This window comes from Jaculus jaculus, chromosome 3 (genome assembly GCF_020740685.1).
Source record: "Jaculus jaculus isolate mJacJac1 chromosome 3, mJacJac1.mat.Y.cur, whole genome shotgun sequence".
Taxonomy (NCBI): domain Eukaryota; kingdom Metazoa; phylum Chordata; class Mammalia; order Rodentia; family Dipodidae; genus Jaculus; species Jaculus jaculus.
This window is the reverse complement of record NC_059104.1, coordinates 134646156-134666564: the sequence shown is the minus strand read 5'-3', so window position 1 is coordinate 134666564 and position 20409 is coordinate 134646156. Positions and strand designations below refer to the sequence as shown.

Below are 20409 nucleotides of genomic sequence, written 5' to 3'. Positions count from 1 at the left end.
AGGAGCAAAGGAGTCAAGTCTCCAGCCCCTGGTAAGCAGAAAGAGGTCTACAAATAACCTTAGTCTGGTCCAAGGACGCACAGACCACTCACTGTCATGTAGAACTTCTCTATCAAGATGCCCAGTATGATTCTGAAAGAGAATAAGAGTGGCTACAAACTTCCCAGGTGGTAGGAAGGGTTGCTCCACCTGCTGGAAAAAGTGGAGTGGGTTTCAGGAAAAGATCAAGCCCACAGGACTCTGGTAGCAAGTAGACACTGTGGCCCCTAACTGCTTTTCTAAAAAGCATTGGCAAGAGGCCTGAGCCTTCCCCTGTGATGGCATGGGAAGGGTGTACTTCACGGATTTCTTTAAGATATAAATCAGATGCCAGGCATGGTGGCACATGCCTTTAATTCCAGCACTTGGGAGGCAGAGGTAGAAGGATTGCCATGAGTTCAAGGCCACCCTGAGACTACATAGTGAATTCCAGGTCAGCCTGAACTAGAGTGGAGTGAGACCCTACCTCAAAAAAACAACAACAAAAATGATATATAAATCAGCAATGCTTTATTGCATAGAAAATGTGTGTTCTTAGACCTCACAAGTGAATTAATGGAGTTTTAAAAACTATTATTTATTTATTTGAGAGAGAGAGAGCATGAGTTGTCAGAGCCTCTTGCCACTGCAAAGAATGTTAAGGCAGCATCTTTAATCTGGCCAGACAGGTGAATCTGCAGGCTCTGAAAGGTTGCAAGCCCTGCACTGTGGCTTTCTAGCAGCTTCAGGCACAGCTCACTTTGCTATGACTGAACGTCCCAGTAGAATGAGGACACACCTAGGACAGATTTAATTCTCTTCACACCAGTCATGGGAGCAGTGACTTTTTGTTAGGTCAGGACAAAATGGAGTCACTGAGGACACCAAGAGGGCAACAGAAACACAAGGAAGTGGGTCATCCACATTCCTCAAGGAACCACCCAGCCATCATCCCTTCCTTGCCTAACAGTGCCCTGGGTCTAGGTGTCCCGTCCCCTTATCTCTCAGGACACCAGGTTGCTGTTCTGGTGTCACACCCTGGCTATCTTAGATCTCCCCTAAAGAAACCTTTTCTTTACGTCCCCCTTCCTCACCTTCCCCTGGCTGAATTGCTCTATAAAACCCACTATCTGTATTCTCAAACTGACTGATCCACTCTTGAGAGTCAGTCCTGGCAGCTCGTGTTTTTCCCAAATAAAAGCTTCCATCTTTGCCTCAGAGTGGTCTCTGTGGTCTTGGTCACTCCTGAACCTTACACTTTTCCTGTGCACACACTTCAACTGTGTGTGCGGAGAAAAAGAAGAAACAGAGCTAGGCATGGTGGCACATGCTTTTAATCCCAGCACTCGGGAGACAGAGGTAGAAGGATAGCAGTGACTTTGAGGTCACCCTGAGACTACATAGTGAATTCCAGCTCAGCATGGGCTACAGTGAGACCCTACCTTCAAAACAAAACAAAACAAAGAAAAGAAAAAACAGGCTGCCTTACAGAAAACACTATATTGATTTTCTTTTTTGCTGATGCCTTCACTTCCTTCTCCCCATCCCTAGGTTACTTGAAATTGACATTTCCAGCAACAAGCTTTCCCATCTTCCACCTGGATTCTTGCATCTCTCAAAACTTCAAAAACTGATGGCTTCAAAAAATTATTTGGAAAAGATATTTGAAGAAGAAGGTGGTATGTTTTATCATTGACGACCTGATGATATAGCTCGTCATTTTCTTCCTGGTGGGAGTGTTTTTTAACAATGCATTAACTTTTTCCATCTCACAGCCACTAACTGGATTGGCCTACGGAAGCTGCAGGAGCTTGATCTATCTGATAATAAGTTGTCAGAACTTCCTGCCCTTTTCCTGCACTCGTTCAAGTCACTCAGCCATCTGAATGTTTCTAGAAACAACCTGAAGGCCTTTCCAGATCCCTGGGCCTGCCCTTTGGTTAGTATCTTACCAAAAGTCCTGAAAGCCATGGTTGACTTTGCACATCACGGCACCCACCAGTGTCCCATCCTTCAAAAAGGTAGCGCTGGTCTGTTAGGACTACAGCGAAGGAGAATCAGAAACAAACCCCTTTCATGGCACTGTCCACTAACAGCTGTTTTTTGTTTCCTGGGAAGGTGACTTGTTAGAAGAGATGGAATAGTGTAGAGAATATTTGCATTTTGTTGCTGTTAATTTCCAACCAGGAAGTTCTCCTTCTCCCCAGTTAGCTCTTCCAGTTTGACCGTAGGTCTGTGGGAAGACAGCTTCTCTCTAGAGCCATTCTGAATCAACCTTTATTTCCCAGGACAATGGGCCGGATATTCTGGGATGAAAGGGAAAGGCTATGAGCCATCTTTGTCTCTCCAGGAAACTCCACTGCTGTCCTCCAGGAGCAGGACAGTGCTGGCAATGAGATTCCCAGCCTTTTGCCGCCCCCTGAGTCCTATTTGTTCAGAGCTCTGTGCTAATGGCCTCACTTTTAGCATCAAAACAGTCTCCTAGGCAGCCCTGCCTGGACAGAACTGGTTGACATTTATCCTCTTCCTCATCCCACTCCTAGAAATGCTGTAAAGCCTCCAAAAACGCCCTGGAATCCCTGCCAGACAACATGGCTATCTTCTGGAAAAATCACCTTAAGGATGTGGATTTTTCAGAAAACGCACTAAAAGAAGTTCCCCTGGGACTTTTTCAGCTTGATGTAAGTCCGAGCGCACATTATGTCTCAGTTTTGGCACTGGTGAGAAAAATCCATGCTTCAGTGGAAGCTGTGTGCTTTTCCGGAGGCAGAGGAGCGGAGGAGTGAAGGACACGTTCAGCTAACAGAAAGACACAGGGTCGTGACAGGGAGGCGAAGGGACAGCACCAGGGCAACCGCTGTGGGCTGGGGGCACAGGAGGCTTTTTCCCTATGCCAGTCAGTTTTCCCGGCTATAGCAAAACCCACCTTGGAGCATGAAAGGACTTACTTTGGCTCACTGTTGTCGAGGTGTCCATTCACACCTAACTGCTTTTGGACCTGTGGGGGGACGTATGTCCCACCCAGCTTGGAGCATGGGGCAGCAAAGCTGCACTCTTCACGGAAGGAGGAGGAAGAAGGGATGAGCTCCCAGAACAAGGGCACACTCCCAGGGACTGCGAAAACTGTTATTCAGCACTACTTCCTTTCTTTTTAATTTTTAAGATTTTTATTTATTTGCAAGGAGCAAGAGAGTGAGCACACAGGGCCCTCTAGCTGCTGCAAAGGAACTCCAGATGCATGTATTTGGTAATCGAGCCCAGGCTGGCCTGGAATTCACTAAATAGTCTCAGGGTGGCCTTGAATTCATGGCAACCCTCCTACCTCTGCCTCCTGAGTGCTGGGATTAAAGGCGTGCACCACCACGCCCGGTTCGCTTGTGTTGACACTCTTAAGCCCCACCCAGAAGCTGCTCCATCCTGTCTGGCACTGTCCTGCCCCTGCTTCTGGGGATCCTACAAAGACAGAAGCAGGATGAACTCAGGAAAGGGGCTTGGCCAGAGTCCTGAGTACCCACTGCCCATGTGCAGCTCCCACCATAGGCAGCTGTGGGTCTTCAGGCAGACTGTGGACCAGGTTCATCACTTGGATCCCAGCACCAGCCCCAGATCAGAGACCTGCTGCTAAGTGTTCATTAAAGACATCAGGGATGGGAGAGATGGCTCAGTGGTTAAAGGCTCTTGCTTGCAAAGCCAGATGGCCTGGGTTTTATTCCTTAATTTCCATGTAAAACCAGACTTTGTAGTGGTGCATGTGCCTGGAGTTCATTTGCAGTGGCAAGAGGCCCTGGCACACCCATTAATTATCTTTCTGTCTTTCCCTCTCTCCCAGGGTTGCTTTGTGATAGACACAGGCACAGGCAACACTGCCCAGGCAAAGTGGCCATGCTGAAACACACACATGAAGCCCCCAATCTTGCCAGACCAGCTGTTCAAATTACCACCAACTTCCCCTGCAGGGTCCTCAAAAGGCATCAAGAGTTCATTCAACACATATATCTCAGAAAGGAGAGATGTCAAGTCACAGACCCCTGAATAAATACGAGACAAAGGACGGGGCTCATGCACATACATAGCCACTCAGGAGTGGGGTCCGTGTGACTGCTGCCCACAGGCCCCTTTTGGCCCTGAGTTCTCATCCACTCACCTGCTCTGAGTCTGTTATCTCTTACCTCACACCACCACATACAGTGCAGAAGCAGCCCAGAATCCTGCTGCTGGACTCTGTGGAATCCTTGTTCACTCATGATCTCCTCTTCCAAATTGGAGGAGGTGGGCCTGCATGTTCCCAGACCCAGCCTGGGGCTAGGAGCATGGCGAGGCATTAATACACATTGAGAGGGCAGCCAGCAGCAGTTGCCACCAACCTGATTGTGGTGGAAGGGATGCAGCCCTTCCATGACAGGCGTGGTGGTGCACGCCTTTAATCCCGCCACTCAGGAGGCTGAAGTTGGAGGATCACTGTGAGTTTAAGGTCAGCCTGGGCTACAGAGTGAGTTCCAGGTCAGCCTGGGCCAGAGAGAGAGGCTGCCAAAAGAAAAAACCTATTCAAGTAGGGAATTTAATGTGGTACAACAGTGTAGTAGTGTGTTTGGGCCATGTGATTGTGGGTCTATGGTGATGTCCCTGAGAAGGGTCACAGTGTGTCTTTGGGGCTCCATACAGAGAAAAACATGTTACAAATCTCCCTCTGTGACTGAGGGACCCTAGCCAGCCTGCACGCAGCAGATCATGAGTCTACACGTCCTGTGTGGAGACCCCTTGGTGAACATCTGAGGACATGTGGCTGGGGACAAGTCACCCTTAATGTTAGTGTCTCTCTTCCCCTCCCTGAATCTTGGGTCTGCCCAAAGAGGAAGTCATTAGGAGGTGCTGGCTACTCAGCATCACAGTGCTCCCCCAGTGGGAACCCTGTGTGCTCCAAGTGGGGCACCCCTCCCAGGAGAATCCTTGACCTTGGGCTGTGCTTGGACTGCTTCTATTCTCAGCTTTCTCTTGTGGATCTTGAGGGAAGGTTTTCTAGATGCATTTTTCCCATCTGCTCTGTTTGATACAAGCTTTGTAAGAATAAATCAGCTCAAACTGTTTGGCTCTACTTTGTCAGGAAGCTGACAGACCTTTCCCTCAGACTCCTCCATTTTCATATTTGATGCCATCTTTGCCTCTCTCTCCTCCTTCTCTTAGGCCCTCATGTTCTTGAAGTTACAAGGAAACCAGCTAGTGACCTTGCCACCTCAAGAGAAGTGGACCTGCAGACAACTCAAGACCCTAGATCTCTCCAGAAACCAACTCGGCAAGTAAGAAGGGGCCTATTTATTTCCAGTGTTGTGTAATTATAGATGGGGTTTCTATACTCATCAGATGTGTCAGAATCACAAAGGGTTATCTCCATACTTCCATGCAGGATCACGAGGTATCTTCATGTCCCCAAATATATGCAAGACCACAGAGGTGTGTCTCCAGATTCTTAAATGAGTATAGGACCACAGGGGTGTCTTCATGGAACCTAAATCTTAAACCACAGTTTAAGTCAATGGTTGCTCACAATTCCAGAGGCTGAATGTGTAAGAAGAAAGTGTTTGCAGGTTTGGTCAGTTTTGAGGCCTCCCTCATTGAAATCTACATACTGTCTTCTCTATGTCCCCGATCTTCCCTCTGTGTGTGTCAGCTTTTTAGAAGGGTACCAGCCATATTGGATTAAGACCCACCCTAATGGACTCATTTTAACTTAATTACCTCTTTAAAGTCCCTAATAATTTATTATCCCTTGGGACCAGAAGTGTTTCAGATTTTAGGATATTTGTATATACCCCAGAAGTTACTATGGGGATGAGAGCCAAATCTAAACACAGAACTCATGTACCATATATGCCTTACACACACCACCTACAGGGAATTTTATCACTATTTTTAGCGTATCTCGGTACTGACTGTGACCCTGAGTCAATACCTAACTCTGAGGTACTTTTGGTTCAATGGTGCTGTGGTGTGACTTTTCCTGGGAGATGTGAACAAACATCTGTTCACCTCATATGGCCCCAGTGGCCGACCAACAAAGGTTTCCATTCAAGTCTAGCTTGATGAAGGGATGAATTGATTGGAGTTCCTCAAAGGCAACTACATTGCTGAAAAGACCACCCCAACATGGTGATGACTCATGAAAACTGCATCCCTTGCCACCTTGCTGGCAGCTCTTCCAGAGTCTCCCATCCCCCAGCAACAACGTGCAGTTTATCTGACCTTGGGGAGGGGCTTTGTGGATCTTGTAACTTTTATGACCTTCCTGAGCTTTGTAAGTTTCTTGAGTCTAATGAACCCCCACCCCTGCTCTCTCCAGGAGGAAGAGTTTCAACTTGAAAGAAACAGTTGCATAATCGATGTTCAACCTGTGTTCTAAATACTTCAACATAGGAAATACAGGAGACACCATGCAGCCCATAATAGAGCCCTTCTGCCTCTAGCTGTTTAAGGCTCTGGAATTCTGTTGTCTTGTACTTTCGCCAAAATGTAATTCTGTTTTTTAAAAAAGAAAACCATGCATGGTGGAGCACACCTTGAACCCCAGCACTCAGGAGGCAGAAGTATGAGGATTGTAGTGAGTTTGAGGCCAGCCTGAGACTACATAGTGACTTCCAAGTCAGTCTGAGCTAGAACATGAGACCTTACCTCGGGAAAAAAAAAAAAAAGACAACCACTGACTAACACATGTGTATGTGGGATAAAAATACCCACTGAATAAGAGGTTGGGATGAGCGCTGGAGACCAAGCCACTGGGGTCACTGGCCAAAGGTCACTTCTGCAGCATTTCAGCAGAACGTAAACTCTAGAGTGTTCAGGGTGCCGAGCACACAAATGCTTGTACCTGCCTGAAGTGGAGAAGTCCGAGATGCCATAGTTAGATCATCTTTTTCTAGTGCCTATGCCAAATGGCCATTGAGCTCTGTTGGGTACGTATATCCTGCAGGGGCCCCATACACCCGTTGGTGAAAATTCCTGCCTCTCCATGGTTCTATGTGATATATTCAGAGCCAATATAATAATGTCTTGTCATTATGCCCTCAAATTTTGACTACTTTTCCCCCTCTACAGAAATGAAGATGGACTTAAAACAAAGCGTATCTCCTTTTTTACCACCAGAGGGCGCCAACGTTCAGGGACTGAGGCAGGTGTGTGCTGGCCTGGGGAGATCTGGGGGTGGCGAGATGAGGCATAGATGGGTAGCCTTGTTTCCTACTCCACTAAATGGAGATTGGCCACAGGTTGGACTTTTCCCTTCAGCACCCTGTTGACTTGCCAGAGATGCACATGGTTGGCTGAAAGACCTGCAAGTGAACATTGCCTGGGCTCATGTCACACGTGTTCATGCCAGCAATCCCGTAGCCCTGGCTTCCTGTTTGGAGCCTAGCGATGCCGCACACTGCATGCCGAGCCCTGATGCAGGTTACATACAGAGTTTCAGTCCTCACGTGAGGCGCGGGATGTAGTTTGTGTTGCACATAAGGAAACGGGTTCCCAATGTGTCTCAGCCTGGTCCGTTTGCCATACCAAGACACCGTAGATCAGGCAGTTCAAATGACACACTCCTATTTCTCATATTTCAGAAGGCTGCAGTTCATGTCAGAGTGCCTGCATGGCTGGGTTCTGGTGAAAACAGTCACCTTCTCACTATGGTGAGAAAGATTCTGTACCTGCTTCTAAGGTTATTTCTCCCATCTGGAGCTCCCCTGCCTCATGGCCTCATCCTAACCTAATTACTCCAGGGCTTCCACACATGCTCATAGTTTACAGACTGGTTTCAGGTCACAGCAGAGCAAGGCTTCAGTCCAGGACTGTGGGTGTCCACCCCTGGGGCCAACAATGATGTTAAGTCCTTCCTGTGCCATACTGTGACATGTTATGTCCACAAGGGGTCATAGCTACAGTGGCCCCACAGGCTAAGTCTAGTGTGAGTCTGCAGAAGGGCTTGAGGTCTACTAGATGCTTCAGAAGTAGAAACTCTCCTAGAGTTTGTTTTCTTGCCCCTCAGTAAGGCCAGTTCATCATGGGCTATTGTGAGGGGGAGAAGTTCCTCTTGTCCTTTTGCTTCTGTGGCATCCGAGGAAAGGTATGGGCCTGTTCCCCATGGTAAACCATCAGCCCTCCTTTAGAGAAGCAAAGCTTTCCTTTTACTTTCCTTTTACTACACTTTTTTTTAAGAGGTAGGTAGAGAGAATAAGTCATGCCAGGGCCTCTAACCACTGCAAGTGAACTCCAAACATGTGTGGCACCTTGTGCGTCTGGCTTTACATGAGTACTGGGAAATCGAACTCTCGTCCTTAGGCTTTGCAGGCAAGTGCCTTAAACCACTGAGCCATCTCTCTCCAACCCTATACATTTATTTTTAATGAACATGTAGGATTTATGCAGATTTATAGGATATATATTTATAGAATGTGTAGTGTACATGTGTAATGAACAAAGACAGTTGGCATTTCCATTACCTCAAATTGGCATTGTTGTGTGTGTTGGAAACATCTCATGTTGTCTGTGCTCGCAATCTTAATATACAACTACTTGCTGTCAAGTGTAGCTATCCTACTATGCTATACAACACTAAAAGTTATTCTACTATTCTATTCTCCACCTCTGTGAAATCAGCTTTTTCATTAAAGCTTACATGTGTAAAATCAAGTATAGTCACAGAAGTATCCCTCAGGATGCTGTCCCATGAAACAAGTGCCAAGGGGCTAGGCAGATGGCTTCATGGGTAAGAGTGCTTGCTGTGCAAACATGAGGACCTGAGTTTGATCCCCAGCAGCCATGTGAAAATCCAGGATGGGTGCATGGGCCTATAACCCCAGTGCTGAGTGGGGTGCAGACAGGAGGATCACTGGGGCTCCTTGGGGCTCCCCAGACAGCCTGTCTAACTGAAAAATGATGAGCTCCAGATTCAGTGAGAGACTCTGAAGAGTGATGGAGAACAGTACATGATGTCTTCCTCTGGCCTTCACATGTGTGCACTTGGGGTGCACACATCTGCATATACACGTGCATGTACCACGTGCACACACACAACTGTATATACATGTGCATGCAATATACACGTGCACACACATCTGCATATATATGTGCATGCACCACATGCGCACACACACATCTGCATATACACATGCATGCACCACGTGCACACACACACGCATACATCTGCATATACACTGCATGCACCACATGCACATACACACACATCTGCCTATACACAGCATGCACCACATGCGCACACACATACACACATCACACATGCTACTACACACATAACAAGAAAAGAGCCAACATTTAGGTCATTTTAAATGTCCTGTAATGTCTTTCTTAGACATGAAGCATTGTAGTTGACCATTATAAATGGTATGAGGTGGGGTTGAGAAATGCCACAAAGACCAAAACATATGTGTCAGAGGTGACCTAAATACTCTGTCTTGTCCACCTGTTGCATGTTGTGACTGACTGTTGTGTGATATGACTAGTGCAGATCAGTTGCATGAGAATGTGGGTTTAGTATGATTAAACTCACTATCAGTGGAACAGGAGTCCCAAAGTCAATGTAAACATAGTGTGTCCCACGGTGAATGCGAGTTTCATGTTTGTGATTTCAACCAACTGCTGATTGAAAATATTAGAAAAAAGTTGCATTTGTACCTTACATATGCAGACTTTTATTATTATTCCCTAAACAACACAACATTTGCATTGCATTTGCATTATAAGTCATCTACAGATGACCTGAAATACAGAAGGATGTGCATGGCCTATGGAAATATGTTTGTGTAAGGAACTTGCACATCCATGGATTTCAGTATCTGGCCAGAGAGCTATCCTAAACCTGTCCCCCACAGAGAGAGAGGGACAACCATGTAGGTTTTAATATATGACAAAGGTTGTATCTAGCTTCTTTAGATTAACCATAAATTGTCCATGTGGGTCGCAGATTGAAGTGAAGAGAAAATGAAAAAGAAGAAATAACACTTGATAGAATCTAGTAGATAACTTGGGGGTAGGAAAGACATTTAAGTGACAGCTGGGGACTGGAGAGATGGCTCAGCAGTTAATGGTGCTTGCTTGCAAGACCTGACAGCCCAGGTTCCATGTAAAGCCAGATGCAGAGTGGTACATGTGTTTGGAGTTAGGTTGTAGTAGCAAGAGGCCCTGACACACGTATGTGCTCATCCCCCCCCCTTCCTCACTCCCTCCTTACAAATAATAATAAAAAAATATATCTTAAAGATAGTTGGGCAATCCAGAAAGCATTTTCTTAAAAAAAAAAAAAAAAGTCTTACTGTAGCCCAGGCCAGGCTAGAATTCACTAAGCGGCCCAAGCAACATTTCTCCTACTTCAGCCTTCCAAGTGCCAGGATGACAGGAATGGGTCACTATGCCTTCTGAAATTGTTTATTAAAGGCCTAAATTTTTAGCTTCATAATAATTAAAAAGCTTTGTTCTATAAAAAGCATTATAAAGTCATCATGCAAACAGAGAAGAAATATTTACTATGAAAATTGTCTCAACACAAATTGGCACATGGTCCTAGTATATAAAGAAAGCTTACAAATAGATATACTCTCATGTATATATATATATATATATATATATGTATATATATATATGACAACCCCAAGAAAAAAAGGAAAGAAAATCAGATAACAAATATAGTTTTTAAAGTAAGACCAGCCAGCTGGGAGAAAGATGAAAAGACCCATTGCCATGCTAATAGGAAAATACAATTTATGAATTTCATAACTGTTCCTTTATTTTTTTTTTTTCTGGCATAGTCAGTGGAGCCCAAGGCCTCAGGCCTGCCGGGCAAGGGCTGTGCCACAGAGCCCTACCCTCAGCCCAGCTGGGCTCTTTTAAATGAAAGGCCTTCGAACTTTAGAAATTCAGTGCAGATGTGGGGATTGGCCTTGGACAGCCGGGGAGCATAAACACCATCTCCTCACTGATGCCAGTGGGATAATGGATGTGAAAAGAGGGACAGTGGGAAAAGTGCTGGCCACACAAGTATGAGTTTCGATCCTCAATCCCCACAGGCTTGGTGGCGCATCCCTGTAATTCCAGCACAGGGGAAGTGCTCGTGGAAGGGTCGGCAGGGCTGGCTGGCTAGCTAGGCTAGCTGAATTGGTGAACTTTAGGTTGGTGAAAGACCTTGTCTCGAAAAATAAGGTGGAAAGTGGTTGATGAAGACAAGCAACATCAGCCTCTGGTCACCACACACACACACACACACACACACACACACACACACAACACAACACAACACACATACACATGCCACAAAAAAAGGGCTGGAGAGATGGATTAGTAGTTAAGGTGCTTGCCTTAACTTGCCCAGGTTTGGTTCCCTAGCACCCACATAAGCCAGATGCACAAGGTGGCACATATGTCTGCAGTTCATTTACAGTGGCTAGGAGCCCTGGTACAGCCATTCTCTCTCTCTGTCTGCCCCCTCTCTCTCTAAAACAATAAAGTAATTAATTAATTAATTTAAAAAGAGGTGCTAGACGAGATCTCTATCACCCAAGCCACTTTCTAGTGGGTGACTTTCCGTGCCAGGCTCACCAGCCACGTGCCTGCCATTCAAACATGCGAAATCCTTTCGTGGACCAGGAAGGAAACTAGCGGGCAGGCCCTTTGCTCAGTGGCACTAGCCACAACCTCGTGAAGCTGCCAGGCAGGCAGGTCAAGGATCCCGGTGAGGAGCACCACAGGAGCGTGTCCAGTCAGGTGAGAGGCCTCCCCTTGGAAGCTTCCTTGGTCATGGCTTTGGCAGATTACAAAGGCCTTTTGAATTTTCCAATTTTGTCTAGAGGCTTGAGGCCCACCCTGAATGAAATACATGTGGAGGCTCTTTGCCAACTGTCTTTCTCAGTAGGGGTATTCTCTCTTGACCCTGGGGTGGAGAATTATCTATAAAAGACAGCTTGTTTGCACGTGGATAGTGAAATTCCAAGGAGATTTACGTACATCCACGCGGTCTTATTTGTGCAGTTGGCCTCATCCAAAAATAATTTGGATGACCAGTTTTACGGTAAAAATCAGACCAGTGGAGTCATAAATAACCTATGAATAAATAATAACAGTTCATAAATACCTTGAGCTGTGTTCTCCGCTGCCCAGTTTTCACAGTACTCAACAGTTGGTCCGGAGGTGTGTGACAGGTGTTGCCTCCGTTTAGAGCTGGGGCTCCTCATTGCCCCATCCGTCATTAAAAGAGCCTTCATGAACACCAGGGTGAAGCTAAACTTGGACGGTGTAGCAACAAGGTGCTCAGAAATCTCCCTCTCTCGGACAAGAAAGTGAGCCTTTCTCCTGAGGGATGCTCTCCCAGGAAAATGTGAATAAGGGCCAGTTCATGCCAATCATCACTTTGGTTGGAGGAGTGGGGGAGGCTCTTGGGAACCTCTTCCTCTCCTGGAAGGAGTGGCAGGATCAAGAGTAACCCAAGATGGTTTCAGCCCAATAAAGAATGTTGGCTTTTCCATCTCCCTTGCTGGCAGGGCACACAGGAGGGGGTTTTGGATGGTGCTCTCATGTTGCGTTCCTAATTTCCAGGCAAGCTGTCATGTCTGCTCTCCCTGCCCTGGGTGGGGGTGGGGTAAAGGTTTCTCAAAGCTTCTGCCGTCTAAACCTGTGATTTCCATGAGCGCGTCTCTAAGCTCTGCATCGTGTCCTTCCTCCACACCAGTGACCTGGTACTGCGGAAACGGCAGGTCTGACGTGATCTTAATGGTAATCTTATGATTAGCCATATGGGTGAAGTTACTTGAACGCTGGGGACTGGGCTGGGTTTTCAGAGAATGACATCCTAAGCATTCAAAAAATATGTATTAGGTCTTAATCAGTTTGTCTTCAAAGTGAAGTAAAACGTGTATTTTAAAATATTTTTATTTATTGATTGGGGCGGAGGAGGTAGGTAGAGAGAATGGACACACCAGAACCTCTAGCCACTACTAATGAACTCCAGACACATACGCCACCTTGTGCATCTAGCTTACATGAGTACTGGGGAATCAAACCTGGGTCCTTGGGCTTCGCAGCAAGTGCCTTCACCACTAAGCAACCTCTCCAGCCCCCAATATGTATTTTTAAATACAAAATTTTCACAGTACCAAAAGGTAAGGGAGTGAATGAGCATGTAGCCTTTCATGAAGTTCCTTATCAGGGGCAAGTATGGAATTTCATTTGCTAACAATTGCGTCTGTGTAGTGTAGATGCCTCTACCTGTGTGTATCTGTGTTGTGCGTGTGTGCATGTTGGTGGGCATGCATATATAACAAACAATGTGCTGGGCTAGACACATGTGTGCTTATCTACAAACATTTCCTGTCATACAAAGGAGCCTTGTAGCAATCTAGTTCTGTACCGTGTTTTTCCACTTCCCCTGCAAACATGTGACAACTGGGGACATGCCAGGCTGTCTTTTCTCTTTGCTATTGCAAGCAGTGTGACGCTGGCCATCCTCATTCTCCCACCTTTGTCACGTGTGTGCAAAGATGTCTGCAGGGTTAGAATTGCTATGTCAGTGAGATGGCTCCACTCTGTAAGGATCTAGAAGCATTCAGAAATGCATCTCTGTGTCACGTCTCTTACAGCATGTACACTACAGTTCCCAGTTTTCCTAAGTGAGTCTTTGGAAGTCCTTTGTCTGAATGACAACCACCTCGATGCAGTCCCTCCATCCGTTTGCCTGCTGAAGAGCTTATCGGAGCTTTACCTAGGAAAGTAAGTATATGCGCGGTGAGAGAAGGGGTGCTGGCCCCTCCAACTCAGGCAGACAAAGTATTCTCCTGTAAATCACCTGGGGACATGGCAGATAGAAGCCATCCATTTTGGGACAAGCAGTGGTGGGCTTCTCAGGAATGGGCATAGCTGGGGACTAGATGGGAAGACATAATGATGCCCATTTTGCAGCTGTGCTCAAGGCATAGTGGGGAGAACCTGTCCGTCTGTCCCATCATCCTTGCATTCACTGAGCACTCACAACATGCCAGGTCCTGCCGTAGCATTTAGGCAGTGTGTAAAACCTGATGAATACAAAAAAATGTTACATTACTGCTAAACACGCGGTGCGTTCTCAGGAGAAGGCAGTTACTGATAGTAGTGTACTTAGTAGAAGTGACGTGGGAAGATAAGAGAGGGTTCCCAGTTCTGAACTGTGGGGAGTCGGGAGAGGGGTCTCAGTTCTGATCTGTGGGGAGTCGGGAGAGGGGCCTCAGTTCTAATCTGTGGGGAGTTGCAGAAGTCGGAACTGCCCCTGGTGGTCCAGCGGGAAATTAATGGACATAGCATTTTGATAAAATGCTCAAAATGAGGACCCAAGGCATGGCTTGGGGTGGAGGCTGATGGGGACCCCTGTAGGCTGAAAAGGCATGACTGTGCATGCACATACGTGTTCTCTCACGGTGAACTTGCTTGTTCTTCAGCAACCCTGGCCTCCGGGAGCTGCCTCCTGAGCTGGGCCAGCTGGGCAACCTCTGGCAGCTGGACATTGAAGAGCTAAACATCAGCAACGTGCCTGCAGAGATACAAAAAGAAGGTAGGGCTTCCCTAGCCCTGTTCCTGGAGTCACCTAGTCATCTCCCTGGGCTGGGGCGGGGGGGACTCAAGTCTCACTTGCCACACATTCTAGGGATGGAATCAGTGGGTCAGTGAACCCTGGGGCCTAGTTCCCACTTCAAAATTTGGAAAGTTACTTTGACACCAAAGGCCATTATGTTGAGACTAGGCTGGTGGTTAAACTGCATTTCTGGGCAGCAAGGACAGTGTCCTAAACTTCTTGACTCTCACACTTCACTTTTGGGGTGGGTTTTTATCACCCCTTTTCTCTACCAGATCTAGTCACTTTCTTGAACTATCCTGTACAGCACGTAGTAATTGTAACTTTGCAAAGGAATTTGGCTCCTAAAAAAAAAAAAAAAGTGAGCATGTCCCCTTTATATGTTCTCTGGAGTGGCTGCTCTGCTTTTCTGATGTCACACAGGCCCCAAAGCAACGCTGTCCTTCCTGCGTGCGCAGCTGCGCAAAGCGGAGAGGTGCAAGCTGATGAAGATGATCTTCGTGGGCCCCCCACGCCAGGGCAAGTCCTCCCTCCTGGAGATCTTGCAGACGGGAAGGGCCCCCCAGGGAACACACAGCGAGGCCACCATCAGGACCACCAAGTGGGAGCTTCAGAGGCCATCAGGCTCCAAAGCCAAGGTCAAGGATAATGGGAATGCAGGGTGGGAGAGACCTTTGGGGGGACCCTTTTCTCCTCTACCCAGAAAGCCCAGGTGTACTTAGCCTAGTGTACATGGCCCAAAGTTCATTCTATGCCATTCCAAACCAGCTCTGCCAAGTGTGGCAGATTAATTCTTTACATGACCTTGTAGTTTTTCCTGTCATAATGAAGTTGAGGCTACGAGCCAGTGATATTTAACCCTGCCTATCCAGTGGTAGTGGTGGGGGGTGGGGGTCTTTTAAAAACAGCAATGAGGGGCCTGGAGAGATGGCTTAGCAGTTAAGGTGCTTGCCTGTACAACCAAAGGATCCAGGTTCAACTCCTCAGGACCCACATAAGCCAGATGCACAAGGTGGCACATACATCTGGAGTTCATTTGCAACAGCAGAAGGCCCTGAAGTGCCCATTCTCTCTCTATCTGACCCCCCTCTCTCTCTAGTAAAATAAAGAAAATAAAAACAGCAGTGAGGGCTGGGGAGAGGGCTCATTGGCTAAGAGCACTTGCTATGCAAACCTGGGGTCTGAGTTCAATCCTTAGTGCCCATGTCAAAAGCTGAGCATGGGGATGGAGAGATAGCTTAGCGGTTAAGGCGCTTGCCTGTGAAGCCTATGGACCCAAGTTTGACTCTCCAGATCCTACATAAGCCAGATGCACAAAGGTGAGGCAAGCACAAGGTTATACATGTCCACTAGATGGCGCAAGCATCTGGGGTTTGATTGCAGTGGCTGAGGCCCTGGCATGCCAATATTCTCTCTCTCCCCCCCCCCCTCTCTCTTGCTAATAAAAATAAAGCTGAGCATGGCTACACATGATTGACAGAGACAAGATCACTGGAGCTCACTGGTCAGCCAATCTCACCAAAAAATGGGAAGCTCCAGGTTCAGTGAAAGACTGTCACAGGAAAATAAGGCAGATAAGAAATAAAGGAGGACACCTCTTCCTCTGCACTCCACATGTGTGCATAGGGCATGTGCCTGCACACAGACACACTCCTGTGTATACCACACACATGCACACACATTCAAAAAAATAACTATTAAACTCAAGACTGAATTGGATTCACTATCAAATTCCACCAGATGTTTAAAGAATCAATGCTAAAACCAGGTGTGGTAGCTCACACCTTGAATCCCAAAACTCAGGAGGCTGAAGTAGGAGGATCACCATGAGTTTGAAGTCAGCCTGGGACTGCAATGTGAGTTCTAGGTCAGAGTGAGGCCCTGCCGCCCCCCCAAAAAAAACTGATTCTAACGTTCCTCAGATTACTTGGTAAAATACAAAGATGTATTCTATAAAACCAGCATTACCTTGATAAAAATACCAAATGAGGCCCAAGAAATATTCTTTTAAAATTAAGAAAGGGGAGCTGGAGAGAGGGATTAGTGGTTAAGGTGCTTGCCTATGAAGCCTAACGACCCAGGTTTAATTCTCCAGGATCCATGTGAGCCAGACGCACAAGTGGCACATGTGTCTTGTGTTTGTTTGCAGGAGCTGGAGGCCCTGGCATGCCCATTCTTTCTCAGTCTCTCTTTCGTCTTCTCTCTCTCAAAATAAGTAACCAATTAAAAAAATTAAAAAGAATAAAACTGGCAATGTTCAGGCCTCAGCATTAACCCCAGAGTTTTAGTGAGATGGGCTGGAGTGGAGCTCCTCTAATGCTGAGAACAAAGGACCGCCCCAGGCCCTGAGACAGCCCAGCATCAATCTGCCCCCTAACAAGGAAGCTGAGGAAACTCCCCAGGAATCAGTTCTCTGTCCTCCCTGATTCCTGCTTTCACTCAAGTGGTGAAAAGTCCCATTGTATATGCTGTTTAAAGTGCATCTTGGGCTGGAGAGGTGGCCTAGCAGTTAAGGCACCTCCTGTAAGGTGAATCTTTCTCCAACCTATTCATCACCATCCTTTCCATTCAGTACCAGGCAGGTGGAAACGAATATGTTCTTGCTATTGACGTAGAGCAGAGAGCCTGTGGAGTTGTAGATGTGGCACTTATAGTAGTTACTTTCACATTGTTAGGACCAAAATACCCAACAGAAACAACTTCCAGGAGGAAAGATGTATCTTGGCTTGTGGTTTCAGAGGGTTCTGCTTGGCCCCATGTGCTTGAGCAGAGCGTCATGACAGTGGGTGCGTGTGGCCCAGGACAGCTCTTCACACTGTGGCAGCTAGGGAGAGTAAGGAAGTGGCTAGAGATAATAGCCACCCCCCCCCCAAGAACCCATCTCCAGTGCCCTATTTCCTCCAGCTAAGCTTCACCTCCCAAAGGTTCCAGAACCTCCTAAAATAGCTCCATCAGTAGATGACCAAGTGTTCAAACCATGAGCCTATGGGGGACATTTCAGAGATAAGTCATAAGAGTGCTCCATTCACAGAACACAGCAGAAGATGGTCAACTTTTCCTCTGAGCTCCAATTAGGAGCTGGCCAGAGAGTGACAACCTTACCTGCAAGCTTTGTGTTTCTGCCACTTTGCGATGACTCAGGGATACAGGGTGCAGCGTAGAAATCCAAGGGGCCATACCTATGGAACATCGTCCCTAGGTACAATGCAGTGAGAGGTTAGTTTTAGTAGAGAGATTTTCACATAAAACTACCTTTAAATCAGGGAAATGCAGTTGGATAAGTAAGTAAGTCAAGCTAAATGTGGTTCTAACATGTACTCAGAATTGTCGCCTTTACCATGGGGTCATCAGGCTAGGGAGACGATGGCCCAGTGAATCAAGCACTTGCCACACAAGCCTAAATACTGAATTCAGACCTCTAGAAAACATGTAAAACCAGACACTATAGTGGCAGTGTCTATAATCCTGGCATGCTTTAAGGCAAGAAGGGAGACAGAGACAGGAGTCTGTGAAGTTCACACACAGTCCAGCTGTCCTGGCATTAATCCCAGGGAACAATGTGAAAACCCACCTCAAGGTGCAAAGTGCCAGGGATGTAGCTTAGTTGGTAAAGTGCCCGTCTAGTGTGCAGGAGGCCCTGAGCTCAGAACCCAAGCACTGCATAAACTGGACATGGTGTAAACTGTAATCCCAGCATTTGGGAGATGGAGGCAAAAGGAAGTTAAAATCATCCTTGACTACATAGTCAGTTCGAGGCCAACCTGTCTCTCAAAAAAAAAAAAAAAAAAAAAATGGTAAGGACCTACCTTTGTCCTTTGACCTCCACACATGCTGTGGCATGCACATGCCCACACTCACACACAAGAATGGGGTTCCTGGAGTCAAGAATATAGATCAGTGGGAAAACCCATGCTCAGCATGTGAAAGACCATGGGTTTAGTCCCCAGCACCCAAAATAAATAAATAAGGAAAAACAGGGCCCAGTCTGTCAGGGTCAGAACAGTGAGATAATGAATACCAGGCCCACCCAGAACATGGGAGTGAGTCTAGCTGACTCATGTCAGAAGGTTCTCTAAAATAACCAGAATCTTCTACAATCCCTTTGACCTTGCTTTTTCAACAATGACTCAGTCATTGTTTCCTCCCAGCTGTTCTTTAGCGACTAGTTGTCTGAGGCCTAGGGGGTAAACTTGTATTTGTTTCTCCTGCCATTATTGGACTCCCCCTTTCGTTGAAGGTCCCATGGCTGCTCTGGGTGGCTGACCTTTAGCCGGCTGAGAACATCTGTCTGTTTGCATCTGTACACAAAACCAAGTCAGCATACTGTCTGTGTCTTGGAGGCCAAAATGCTGCCTTGTGGAAATGACTCTTGGCTACATCTTGCTGTAGCCTTAGCTTTCCAAGCCAGCTCTGACCTCATGCAGCCATAGAGAACCCACCATTTACACAACCTTCCCAGCACCCCCAGAGTTCTCTGTCGTTAGAGTCCCACATCAGGGTTCTCTCCCATCCTCCTTGGTGGGTGCTGCTCTCTGACCTGCAAAGCTTGGAGGCACCTCCTTCATCTGCGCCTCACAGAGGCGGTGGGAGCCCTGATGCAAGAATGGAGCAGTCAGATGTCTCCCAACTGTGGGCAGCTAAAACAGAGCCAGCTGAACACCCCACGATGTTCCCCAGACACCCTGCTCTGTTACCAGCTGATGGAAACCCCTAGAAGCCTAATCTTGTGACACTGGGTCCCTTGCCCTCCAAGGACATCTATAACTTTTCCACGGTCACATCTTTTTCAGACAGATCCTAAGTTGTCACTTTTTCTTGATGTGGTTTATTAACCTTCTGGTCACTCAAATGCCCCCCCTTTTGGTGCCTTGTTGCTCAAGTAGGTTGAGTCTGTGGAGTTCAACGTCTGGGACATCGGGGGCCCCGCCAGCATGGCCACCGTCAATCAGTGCTTCTTCACAGACAAGGCCCTCTACGTGGTGGTCTGGAACCTGGCACTGGGGGAGGAAGCCGTCGCCAACCTCCAGTTCTGGCTGCTCAACATCGAGGTGAGGAGCCACCAGCCCTTCCCTCCGGTCCTCGGGTCCCGTCGCTTCTCTGAAGTATGCCTGTGCTCAGAACAAAAGAACTGTGTGAGGGAGGAATGTTGTGCATGTTGAAGGGCTCTCAATGAGGGCCCCAGAATGGTAGTCCTACTTGACTCAGTCCAGGGCTGAGGTACTCATCATTTTCTCATTTATCTTAAATTTAAGACCTCCTGCCCTCACATACAAAAGAGGCAGCACTTTCTCTCCTGGCATCAAGTGCTGTTGGCCTGATGTAAGCACCTTTTTCAGGGACTCATAGACTGTCTGAAGGATCGGGCATACCTATCATGGTCTGAACTCAGCACTCACTACACAGAGAAGGTCATGAGCATTTCAGATGCCCTGCAGTGCCCAGTGGACCACAGGATGGTGGCTGAGAGGGCCACTAACATCCAGGGTTGGCACACGTGTTTTGTATGTCGCTCCACACATGCTGTGGCATGCACATCAGTGAGTGGATACAAGGACTCAGCTGTGGGCTTCTCTGTCACAGGCCAAGGCCCCAAACGCCGTTGTGCTGGTGGTCGGGACTCACCTGGACTTAATCGAAGCCAAATTCCGAGTGGAGAGGATTGCCACACTGCGTGCCTATGTTTTGGCTCTCTGCCGCTCGCCCTCAGGGTCCAGAGCCATGGGCTTCCCCGACATCACGTTCAAGCACTTACAGTGAGTGTCCTCAGCCCCCTGCTCAGTGCTGCTTCCATGGACATGTTGGGCATT

General features: G+C 47.3%; 1 protein-coding gene across 3 annotated transcripts in view; it reads left to right on the top strand.

Moving 5' to 3' along the window:
• The window catches only part of Lrrk1 (leucine rich repeat kinase 1), a 160853-nt gene that overhangs the window by 93950 nt on the left and 46494 nt on the right, over positions 1-20409 (top strand). For 2 of the 3 annotated variants that reach the window (XM_004658145.2, XM_045145171.1), the window contains exons 8-17: positions 1570-1697; positions 1794-1957; positions 2562-2699; positions 5200-5312; positions 7105-7181; positions 13638-13767; positions 14469-14581; positions 15026-15240; positions 19486-19650; positions 20183-20355. In XM_004658145.2, the coding sequence (XP_004658202.2) occupies positions 1570-1697; positions 1794-1957; positions 2562-2699; positions 5200-5312; positions 7105-7181; positions 13638-13767; positions 14469-14581; positions 15026-15240; positions 19486-19650; positions 20183-20355 (1416 nt within the window). The remainder of the gene's footprint in view (positions 1-1569; positions 1698-1793; positions 1958-2561; positions 2700-5199; positions 5313-7104; positions 7182-13637; positions 13768-14468; positions 14582-15025; positions 15241-19485; positions 19651-20182; positions 20356-20409) is intronic. The other variant, XM_045145172.1, reaches the window with a different exon arrangement.